Source organism: Xiphophorus hellerii, chromosome 1, assembly GCF_003331165.1.
Source record: "Xiphophorus hellerii strain 12219 chromosome 1, Xiphophorus_hellerii-4.1, whole genome shotgun sequence".
NCBI classification, from domain to species: domain Eukaryota; kingdom Metazoa; phylum Chordata; class Actinopteri; order Cyprinodontiformes; family Poeciliidae; genus Xiphophorus; species Xiphophorus hellerii.
In genome coordinates, this window is record NC_045672.1 from 5625915 (window position 1) to 5636893 (window position 10979).

General features: G+C 41.0%; 2 protein-coding genes across 3 annotated transcripts; both read left to right on the forward strand.

Annotated features, from left to right (window-relative positions):
- Positions 1-2368: 2368 nt before the first annotated feature.
- LOC116724157 (zinc finger protein 594) lies at positions 2369-6767 on the forward strand. 2 transcript variants are annotated; one of them, XM_032569592.1, is made up of 3 exons: positions 2369-2538; positions 3185-3635; positions 3896-6767. In XM_032569592.1, the coding sequence occupies exons 2-3, from the start codon at positions 3360-3362 to the stop codon at positions 5333-5335; spliced, it is 1716 nt and encodes a 571-aa protein (XP_032425483.1). In that variant the 5' UTR covers positions 2369-2538; positions 3185-3359; the 3' UTR covers positions 5336-6767. The 2 variants fall into 2 exon arrangements, with proteins under 2 accessions (XP_032425483.1, XP_032425491.1); XM_032569600.1 differs by having other exon boundaries at positions 3899-6767.
- A 769-nt stretch (positions 6768-7536) lies between these two features.
- Positions 7537-10239, forward strand: snrpg (small nuclear ribonucleoprotein polypeptide G). The gene is made up of 4 exons (XM_032569649.1): positions 7537-7690; positions 7876-7898; positions 9658-9782; positions 10030-10239. Exons 1-4 carry the CDS (start codon positions 7659-7661, stop codon positions 10078-10080), a joined length of 231 nt encoding a protein of 76 aa, XP_032425540.1. The 5' UTR covers positions 7537-7658; the 3' UTR covers positions 10081-10239.
- The last annotated feature ends 740 nt before the right edge of the window (positions 10240-10979 follow it).

The following is a 10979-nucleotide window of genomic DNA, read 5'->3' on the forward strand; positions in this document are numbered from 1 at the left end:
GTCCTGTGTGTGTTTCAGGTTTTGTTTTACAAACTGTAAAAGTTTATATCATGATTTTAGCTGAACTAAAAGATGCACCTTAATTATAAACCGGTATAAAATAATCAAACAAATCTGATTAAAAGTTTATGGTCTTTTTTTTTACTATGTGAAAACAAAGGATTTCCACACTCTGTCTGCAAGAGGGTTTACCTGTCCCTGAGTGACGGTCAGTAGAGCTTAATTCAGAATATTCAAATAAGAGTCAGTTTAACCTAAACTGTCTTTCCCTAAAATTGTAACTTGAGGCTTCTACAGGAGTAGAGTTGGCGTCAGCCTAAGGTGAACAGACGTTCTTCTTCAGGATGTTTTGGTCGACAGCAGAATTCACGGTTCCACTATCATAGCAAATCTTCCAGGCCCTGAGTCAGCAGAGCAGCCCAGCCCATCACACTACCACCACGTTTTGCTGATGACGTGATGTTTTTCTGAAACGTGGTGTTAGTTTTATGCCAGATCTAGCAGCACACACACTTTCCAAAAGAGTTCAGCTTTTGTCTCGTCAGTCCACAGAATGTTTTTCCTAAAAGTCTTGAGGATCATCAAGGTGAGTTCTGGAAAAACTGAGACAAGACTTAAAGTTATTTTTACTCTGCGGTAGTTTTCATCTTGGAACTTTGCCATTGATGTGGAAAAATTACAATAAGGTCACACCTCCTAGTTGTATTGCTATATGTTTATTCTAAGTTCCTGTATATTCCCACCAAGTTAAACTATTTGGGTTACATGTACAAGGTTGGACGTTGTTTTTCACAGCTGCATGGGATCCAGTCTGTTTCTCATGCTTTGGATCCTTTATCCTTTGTATAAAACTCATGTGTTGTCTCTGCCTGGCAGAGCTTTTCATCCAGACCTGCTTCATCACTGATTGTCCTACAAGCTCTCTGTATTGTGCGCAATATATGAATAAACCTGATTGAGTGATTTTACCTGAACAGTGCTTGGAAATAGTTTTTTTCCACGACACCATCTAGGACATTTTTGTCTCTTTTTTTTTAACAATGTCATGACCTCTGACCTTAGCTGAGGCCAGAGAGGCCTGCCGTTCTTTAGATGTTGCTCTGGGGTCTTTTATGACCTCTTGGACGAGTTGTCACTGAGCTCTCAGGCTAATTTTGTTCCACCAGCCAATGGGAAGCTTTACCACTGTTCCATGTTTTCTCCATGTGTGGATAATGCCTCTCACTGTGGTTCACTGCAGTCCAACACTTTAGAAATGACTTTGTAACCCTTTTCAGACTGATAGAAATCAATTACTTTATTTTTGTTCCTGAATTTCCTTGGATCTCTGCATATTGTCTGCCTTTTGATGATATTTTGGTGTTCTTCACTATGTCAGGCAGGTCCTGTTTAAGTTATGTCTTGATTAAGATCAGCTGTGTCAGTAATTAAACCAGGGTGTGTCTAGAGACAGTGAACTCAAGTGTGATAAATCAGTTATGATTTAACAGGAGGGATAATCAGCTTACACACAGCGCCATTTAGGTTTGGATCTCTTTTTTCCCCCCTTAATAATAAACTTCATCTTAAAAATGCATTTTGTGTTTGCCTGTGTTGTCTTTGGTTAATATTTTTATTAACAACATTTGTTTCTCTCTGTTAAATCAGACCAAACGTTTCTTGCCTTAGGTCAGCTAGAATTACCAAAGCTAATTCTATTTGTTAAATGTCACAATAAGAAAAGAAAGAACATTTCAAGGATTTACTTACTGATGTTTTTCATTGAAGTTCAAGCATTTTAGGCTTCCTTCCATTAGCTTCCCACAGGAGCTTCCGAGATTTCCAGCTATTTACATCTCATATAAAGAGGTTGGTGGAAAGCAAATTTTGTTTCTGAAACACAGGACTCAGGGTTCCTTACTGCTTCTCAATTCCAGTCCTCGGGCCCTCCTGCTCTGCATGTTTTAGATGTGACTCTATTTCAGAACAGCTGATTCAAATGATTGCATGACCTCTTCTGCAGCGATCAAGTACTGCAGAAGGCTGTACCCACAGCCTATGAAGAACTTTTGTATTAATGCCTTACATATGTAAAAGAAAAAAAAAGAAACTTACTCCGAAATGGCTGAGAAATATAACTGCTGCAGAAATAAATAAATGTTTTTGCAAAAACTTCGTCAGAAAAAAAGGAACAACTAAAAACAATATTATTGAATAAAAATCCCAAAATGATGCTACTTTTCTTTTTTTTTTAGGAATATGATATTCCTAAAAAAATATCATATTTATATTTATAAAAATATAAATACTTTTATCTATTTATATTTATCGGGTGTATTTGTGGGCGGGTCAAAAACTCACTGGGAACTACAAAGCTGTTTTGAATGACACACCGGAAGTGCCCCTGATTACTACAAAAACTTCGCTCGAACGAACCATTGCAGTCATGCCAATGCCGTGGTTCTGGACCACGCGGTCAGAACGGATCTGTGCCGCTTCCATGGTGTGACTGTGGCCAACTGCCCATACAGAAGTCCCTCAGGTTGTGAAAGAGAGCAGGTGAGCCGTTAAAATACGGAGCCATGTTCGCGCAGCTTAGCAACGAGCTAACATTAGCACACAGGGAGCTAACTGTGTTTACTTTCACATGGAGCTACTGGCTTTCACTTTGCAGCTGTCTGCTCGTTTAGGCTTCAGCCACATGGAAGATATCAAACTTTAGCAGCTACTGGAAACGTCAGTGAATGAAGGAAGCAAGCTAGAAGGGAGTGAAACCTCACTTTCACTATCGTATCTCGACCTCTGCAGCTAAGTTTATTTATTAATAGAACGCAGTTAAATGTGGACGTGATTCCAAATGGTCTCGCGCCATGTTAGACATTCTTGTATTTTCCAAAGCCGTGTTCTGCCATTTGGGAAAAGCGGAAGTCCACACCTAACAGACATATCAATGCGTAAATGATCAGTGTCTCAACTTCGGGGTTTTTTTTTGTTGTTTTTTTTTTTTAATAGAATAAAACTACAACCAAGGGTCACCCTTAAGTGAACAAGCCGGATTAGAGTGAGTTAATATTCTTGACAAATAAACGTACAAGAAGATGTGACTGGAAAAACCACTAGCAGTTTCTCAGAGTGTGATTATTTTACTTCCCGTTACTGATATTGTAACCCTATCAACGCTACATTTTCCTTTTATTTCTTTCAGAAGAGAAAGCTGGGGCAGACCGCAGAAAACCAGACAAAACTACTCCTGAAGATTAAATCAGAAGAAATGTTGCCTGTTCAGCCCTTTCATTCTGATACTTGTACATAAAATCAAATGCAATGTCGACCCCTACTAACTAGGGTCGAGCTATAATTACTAGAGGTCAAACGGCATCATGAAGACCAAGGAGCACAGCCGACAGGTCAAGGAGAAGGTCGTGGAGAAGTTCAAAGCAGGGTTAGGTTACAAAACAATATCCAAATCTTTGAAGATCTCTCATAGCTCTGTTGTAGCCATCATCCGAACATGGAAAGAGTACGGCACAACTGCGAGCCTCACAGGACGTGGCCGTCCACCTAAACAAAGAATCCAGTCACAGAGGGTACTGTTCGCAGAGGCGTTGAAGAGGCCTGTGGTAATCCTGGAGAAGCTACCGAGATCCACAGCTCAGGTGAGAGAATCCGCATTAAATACCTCAGTTGGCTACACACTCCACCACCTTGAAAAGACATGAGACGTAGGTGAGGTCTTACAGTCCAGCAGAATGGTCATATTATAATAGACAATTTGCAATACAACTTTATTGATGAAGTATGACCATACTGTGTCACACTTTCTCTTTCTTTCTCCTAGACCCCTTTTTTTTTTAAGAAAAATTATTTCCATTTGCTAAATGGAACCAGTGTGACTCTGATGTCCTCTGTCTTATAGCAGGGCAGAGCGATGGACGGGGTCGGCTGGAACTCCTCTAGGTCACAGGGCTCCTTCAGAGCGGACACCCTGTCCAGGCTGGCCAACTTCATCGCACGCACCGATGCCAAGCAACACGCTGCAAACCATCCGCCCCCCTGCCTTCCTCTGTATGGCTGTCAGGAATGTGGAAAAGGTTTCCCTTATCCCAAAGATGTGCTGCAGCACCAGGAGACGGACGGCGTGCTGCCGAAGCCCCACCGCTGTACGCTGTGTGGCCAGCAGTTCTCCCTCAGGTCGTCCCTACAGCTGCACCGCTGCAACCTGGAGGCTGACGGCTGCAGCGCACCATGCGCCGCTCTGCTGTCGCACCCCGGCAGGCTGCAGGAGACGCCGCTGCACCGCCAACCCCACCTGTTAGACAGCAGCCCGTACGCCTGTGCCCCCTGTGGGAGGGGCTTCAGCCAGAAACAGGCACTGCTGCACCACCAGCAGGCCGGCTGCAGCAAGTCTCCGTCCAACGCTGCCGACGCCCACAGCCTCCCAGATGACTCTCCACCCGTTTCTGAGGGCGACTCCGCCCACTCGGATTTCTCAGACACGCCGGGGCCCAGCGGAGGCGCCATCAGCGCGTGCCGGATCTGTTCCAGGATTTTCTGCTCAGACACTGCGTTGCGGCGGCATTTTCAGGATAGCCACGCAGAGGAGACGCCCAGCACCAAAGTGACGAGTGAGGAAGAGGAGGAGAGGACTGAAGTGGTGACCCTGAAAGCCAAGAGGAAGCTCCTGAGCTGCCGCTCGTGCGACATGGTCTTCAAGAGCACGTCGCAGCTGTACATGCACCGCAAAGAGAAGCACCGCAGAGAGAAGCTCATCAGGAGGGAGACCAGGCCCGTCGTCAAGAAGAGCCGGAAGCACTGCACGTATCCGTGCCAAATCTGCAGCAAAGTCTTCAGTCACCATCTGACTTTCAGGGCACACTGCAGGCAGCACAAAGCAGCTGGCTCCGCTCCCATCGTCATCAACGGCGACGGCAGCTCCGCAGACTGTGCCGTCCCTGACTCCCTATCCCTCACTAACGGCCCGGCAGCCAGACCAAGTCCACTTGGGAAGCCGCGCAGTATCTCGCCCAGTGTGGATGATTCGGGAGGGGAGTCAGAGCGAGAGGACAGCGAGTTCCCCTGTCCCTCCTGTCCAGAAGTTTTCTCCACCCAGCAGCAACTGAAGGAGCACATAGAGCTGCACCAGGCGTCAGTGAGACAGCGCCAGTGCAGTGTGTGTGCGTGTGAGATGGACGGGTCCAAAGGGCCAGCCTCCAGGAAGCAGAGGCTCTACCACTGCGTTCCCTGCCAGCAGGGCTTCTCCGCTTTGGATTCGTTTCTAGAACACTGCCAGGAGCACCTCCGGGTTCGGGTGGAGGTTGAGGAGCAGCGCCTCTCCCTGCAGCCCACCAAAGCCTGACCTCCAGCTGCAGCTTCCTTATGGGCCAAACGGACAGCAGCGGCTGGACCCAGAGTGTTGGTTCTGCTCCCTGAGTCGGGTTGTGATGCGTTCAGGTGCCGAACATGTCAGCTTGGTGTATGAGAGCTGAAAATGCTAAAATGTGTGAAAGTAACTATTTGACTGATGGACCTGATGACTGAATGTTATTCTGTAGCAACATATCAGGGTCTAAAGGAAGCCCATGTAAGCCTTTAACCACAGATTACCTTTCAGGTGTTCTGATCTCTGGATTCTGATTGGTTTAAATGACACCCATCAGTTTAAACAGAGCTGCTGATGACGGGACCAAGCATCGCCACTAAAACGGTTAGGAGCAAATATGAAATGGCAATCAGAAACAGCATTACCACAGATGGTTATCAGCTTGTGAACCACAGCAGCTTTTCACTGATGGGTTTAAATCTCTACACACTACAGTTGACATTAGCTACGTGGATTTTTGTTTTTTAGTCAAATATCCAGTTTGCCTTAGAAAGTGAATAAATGCATTAATCAGATCATCCTTTCCCCCTGATTGAATCACAACAGAAGGATCCTGCTGGAGCTCTATATGTGTTTGTGGATTCTAGTCTGGCTTCTTTTCTTTCTTTTTTTTCCAGCACATTTTTGAAGGACTTTTGTCAAATGCTCTGCAGCAATGTGTGCTATTATGCTGATGAAGCATACTTTATACTTCTGAAGACACAATAGTTCTCAACACCACTGGATTTGAATTGTTGCATTTCTTTTGAAATTGTCTCTAAAGTTGGTTTAAATGCAGCTGCTGATGCAGAAAATGGTTGTAGGTCCTGTGCCAAGTATTCCCTCTTTCCCCCTTCAAATGTGTATCTGCCCCCCACCCCACCACCACCACCACCCCTGAGTAGAATAAACTGGTACAAGATACTTCAACTTGAACATTTCTGACAATAAATCAATAATTCTGACAAAGGTTGTGGTTCAGCTGAACTGTCCCAAGCATCTTTCATGGAAATACTTGTTCTCTGTAGTTCAAATTCAGTTTGAAACAGTTGGCTTGAACGTCTCACCTATGCAAACATGTGGATTAACAGCAGTTGAGAAGCAACTGGCATTTTTTTCTTTTTGTTTAGATACTGTCTTTAAGGTGCTACTGTGAAAATTATATAAATGATTATTTTATAACTTTTTTTTCCAATAAATTGGTTCATACTGCTTTATAGATGACAGAATAAAACAACTATACATCTGAAATATTAGGGGTTTGTTTCTCTTTGTGAGACTGGTGTTAAGGTTTGATGGTGGATTATTCTGCCTTAACATGACTGGCCTCTTGTATGTACCCAAGGAATTTATTTACATCATATAAAGACCTTGACTTTTTTTCAAATTTTTTATAATGCCCTAAATAAAGTAGTTTATTGCAGTACTATGTCAGCCTGAGAATTATTTGGGGGGGAAGCATTTTAGTGCATTTGTTCATTGGAAAAATCCTATATTGGAATTTTTTTTTAACAAAGCCACATATGGCATATATATTGGTTCTTAATTACTTAAGATGTAACATTTTTAAAATTTATGCTTTTTAACTTCAGAGTTTCTGAAAACCTCCATCTTCTGTTTAATCTGGGATGGTGTCATGGTGACAGCAGCTTATTAGAGAAGCCAAGACTTCCCTCTTCCCAGCCACATGGCCCAGCTCTACTGGGTGAGCAGCAGGGCTATAAGCTGTTCAGCACAATAAGGTTGTATGCATAATCAATTCTGGAAGTTCTTTCACTTTATTGACCTGCACTGCCCTTAAGAAGCTCACTCCCTGCTCATCATTTTCTGTCTGAATTGTTTTGAGATTCTATTGAACTAGACTGTGAATAATTGTATTTAAAAATATTTAGTCTGACTGGACAAGTTTCTTATAAAATATCTTGACCTGACATATAGTATGGTCTGATTTATCTCTAAAAATATCTGGAAGTATATGTAGTTAAATTGATAAGACATTTGGATTTTTTTTTATTCTGAAAGACTAATGCATTGTACTTCTATATAAGACTTTTGAATTGGTTTAAAACCATCACATTTCAACATTAAACGTGTTTTCAGTGATTCTACAAAACCTGCTTCGCTATTAGTTATTCAAGACTCTGCCTCCTCCCGGCCTCTTGGGGGCGGTGTGTGGTTGTTGGAACGTTGACGCCGGTCGCTGATAGGCCCTTTTCACAATTACGTCAGACAACTTCCGTTCTGACCCTATGCACGCTTTCCTTCCGCGGCTTTGTCAAACGAACAGCTAGCATACAGGCTTTCTGCAACTAAACACAAAATGAGCAAAGCACACCCACCAGAGCTGAAAAAGTAAGTCTACTTGGGTTTAATGCAAAGCGGGAAGGGTAATCTGACTGTTTTTGTTCTTGGTAGAAATTAAAGCAGCGTATTATCTCAGCTGTATTGTTTTCAGTGGCAGGATGCTAACATTAGCAGTGCTGTTGGAACTGTCCTGAATATAACTTTCATTTACAGAAAATGTCTTTCTATTTTAGGTTTATGGACAAGAAGCTTTCCTGTGAGTATGGCTCAATTATCATTCACAGACACTGTACTTTTGTGTTAAAGTGTTAGCTTGTAGCATGCCAGAGGCAGATGTGGCTAGTAACTAGCTACATTTACTCGATCAACTTTTTGAGCAATGAAATACTTCTAGGAGCGGTTTTACTCCACCTTCTTTGGGTAATGTTTTTATGAAGTAAGGGTTGAGCACTGTTTCCGTCTAATTTTCCATCCTCTAATTATGTCACTGAATGACAGGCAGCCATGATTAAAGCAAAAAGAAACACCTCCAGTTTATGTTAAGACTTCTAGTTTGTTAGACAAGTTCATAGTTCTGATATTTTTATGTACCGATCCTGTGTGATAGTAATAGTCGCTGTCATTAAGTATTTTACTCTCTTCTAACATGATTATTTTTATTACCTAATGGTTTCCACAGCTTTATGGAGAAAATCTTATTTGGAGTTGTATTTCTTCGGCCTAAATATTGTTTTTGTCATTTTCGTAGCTTATTTCTTCATTGTGTTTTGAAGTACCACAATTTGCGTATAGCTTTATATTTTTCACTTCGGTTACAAAATTTCTATAAATAAAATTGTTTTGATCAATTTAGAACTTGATTGGCCTTTTAAACACACAGTTTCTTTAACTTGTTTACTTCTTTATGCTACTACTACTCCAAACAATAGCACCAGAGGCTTTTAATACTATTATTTTGGGCTTTCGTTCCTGCTACCTGGTTGGTGAGCAGCTTCACAAACAGGTGGATTTTGGTCTTGTTTTTGTTCGTTGTTGCAGTTACATCCCTTATCATTCGACTGTTCCTTCCATCCTCCTGTTTTGTCCATATAAATTCCTGCCATGCGTTGTTGAATTTGTACTTTAAAATGGGCTCAATTTGAGATGAAGAACGGGGAGGAAAGCTGTTGGATTTTTTCCCCACATCGTCAGACTTCAGTGTTTCAGCACTTTCAGACTAGTATTGTAAATAAGAAGTTGTTCTAATGTTTTGCCTAGTGAAATAAAAGTTCAACTGATTAAGAAATTCCAGATTGTAAAAAAATAGCAAACACCGACATCAACCTTTTTTTAGATTTTCTTAGTAACGGCCTTTAAAGCCTTTCGAATATTTGTTCCAACAATTTCAGTTTAATTGTAGATTAAATTAATTCCTTGTTTGATAAATCTTAGTATTTTATGTTTTGAACTAGAGATGACCACATCTGCTGCTTTAGAAGCTGTGAAATGACCCTTTATTTCATTTCTTTTTTTTCACTAAATGTTTATTGTCTCCTTTATGTTCTAACTTCAACATAATTTTTGTGAATTTGATCTAAAGAAATAAAAACGTTATCTGGAGCCGACTGCTTGTAGCAAAGCATTTCACGTTGGCAAAAAGGCAACATATTCACATGAGCAAACACCTTTTCTATTGCGGAAAAGAAACAAAAAACCTCAGATATTTTCAGGTAGTCATATTGTTTGATGGATCAGTAAATCTCACTTTAACCTTACAAGAACATGACTGGTAATTTTATCTATCAATCTTTTAGAAACACTGACTTATGCAAACGTTTGTGCTCATCAGGTTGTAATTTCTTTCTCTCTTTTTTTTATACCAAAATTATTTAAAATAATTAGACCTCTTAATGGCCTCAATAAGAAATCTGACAGTCCAAAGGAAACTGATCTGGAATAAATGTAGCTTATCGTTTTGTTTCTGGCGTCTGACGTGGTTTAAAAATCTTCTGAGAGGTTCTGGGTTTGTGTTGCAGTGAAGCTGAACGGAGGGAGGCATGTGCAGGGCATCCTACGAGGGTTCGACCCCTTCATGAACCTGGTGATGGACGACTGCCTGGAGATGGGCCCAGGTGGACAGCAGAACACCATCGGCATGGTGGTCAGTACCTGGCAGCTCAGGAACCCGCTTCAGCTTTTAATGTTTGTTAGCCGAGAAACGGCGAGTTAATCTGATAACAGACACGGAGAGAAACCACCCAGATTTCCCACACTGTTCTCTGGGATTCTTATGTCACTTATTAATGTTTAAAACTACTGATTATATTCAACTACGATATAGAATTATATTTAAAAGAATGCAGTGTTTGATGTTTTGTATTTTCATAAGGGTTTTTTCTCTGCTGCAGGTTATCAGAGGAAACAGCATCATCATGTTGGAGGCTTTAGAGAGAGTATGAGAAGAGAGGAGGATGGTGGAAAGAATGAGCTGCAGTTTTATCTTTTGTTATTCATTTTTTTTAAAGTTTTTGTTCTACAGACTCAGCAGTTGTGTGATGGCGAATTTCTCTTCATTTTGGTGTTTTGTGATTTAATGGGAATAAATTACATTTTCCTTATTTGTTTTTGTGCCTGTCCTTTTTATTATAAGGGAATTTATTGTTTTATAATAGCCACTTAGCTAAAATGACTGTAAAGTAAATATCATTATATGATTTCTGGGTTTTATTTATTTTTTTCCAGATGGAAGTTTTCTCGAAAGTAGCGGTTTCTTTAAGCTGACCTTGAATGGAAATCCTCCAGACAAGATGTACTCATCAAAATTCCTGAACTGCAGTTACTTCCTACTTCTACAAGCTTCAAAACAGCATGTGGATAGCTAAGCTACAGCATCTGAAAGTTGGAATGATACAATATCCAAAATTGTTGTAAGGTATTTGATAAAAATGAGTCTGGCTTGTTCAGTTTAGGCAGGAAAGGCAATGTTTCTAGAATCAACATGGTAGCATGATTTCTGTTTGAAAAATTACATCTAAACAAACCATAATGCACAGTGGCATATAAAGAGAAAATCAAAAACTTATAGACACTAACGCCCCATTTCAGTGGTTAAGTGATTTAAGGGACTGAGTTAAAGGAGACGGATGATATAGAAAACATGGTCTGAAATTTTTACTTTAGTTACTTAAACAAACCTGCTCTCATCAGTGCAACAAAAGGGTTTCACGGGTATATGTATTGGAAAAAAAAGCAATATATATTGAGCTCCAATACATCACAAAAACATTTGACAAAAAATACGTTTCAGTAAAAGATATACTGAATGTACTTCTCAAAAGTGAAACTCTAAGAGTTGACC

Bases quoted from the DNA above. Each gene is read 5' to 3' on its own strand.
- snrpg (XM_032569649.1), top strand. From the start codon at position 7,659: ATGAGCAAAGCACACCCACCAGAGCTGAAAAA. The intron at 7,899-9,657 runs GTGAGTATGGCT...TTTGTGTTGCAG, and splicing joins TATGGACAAGAAGCTTTCCT to TGAAGCTGAACGGAGGGAGG. The intron at 9,783-10,029 runs GTCAGTACCTGG...TCTCTGCTGCAG, and splicing joins AGAACACCATCGGCATGGTG to GTTATCAGAGGAAACAGCAT.
- LOC116724157 (XM_032569592.1), top strand. From the start codon at position 3,360: ATGAAGACCAAGGAGCACAGCCGACAGGTCAAGGAGAAGGTCGTGGAG. The intron at 3,636-3,895 runs GTGAGAGAATCC...TCTGTCTTATAG, and splicing joins TACCGAGATCCACAGCTCAG to CAGGGCAGAGCGATGGACGG.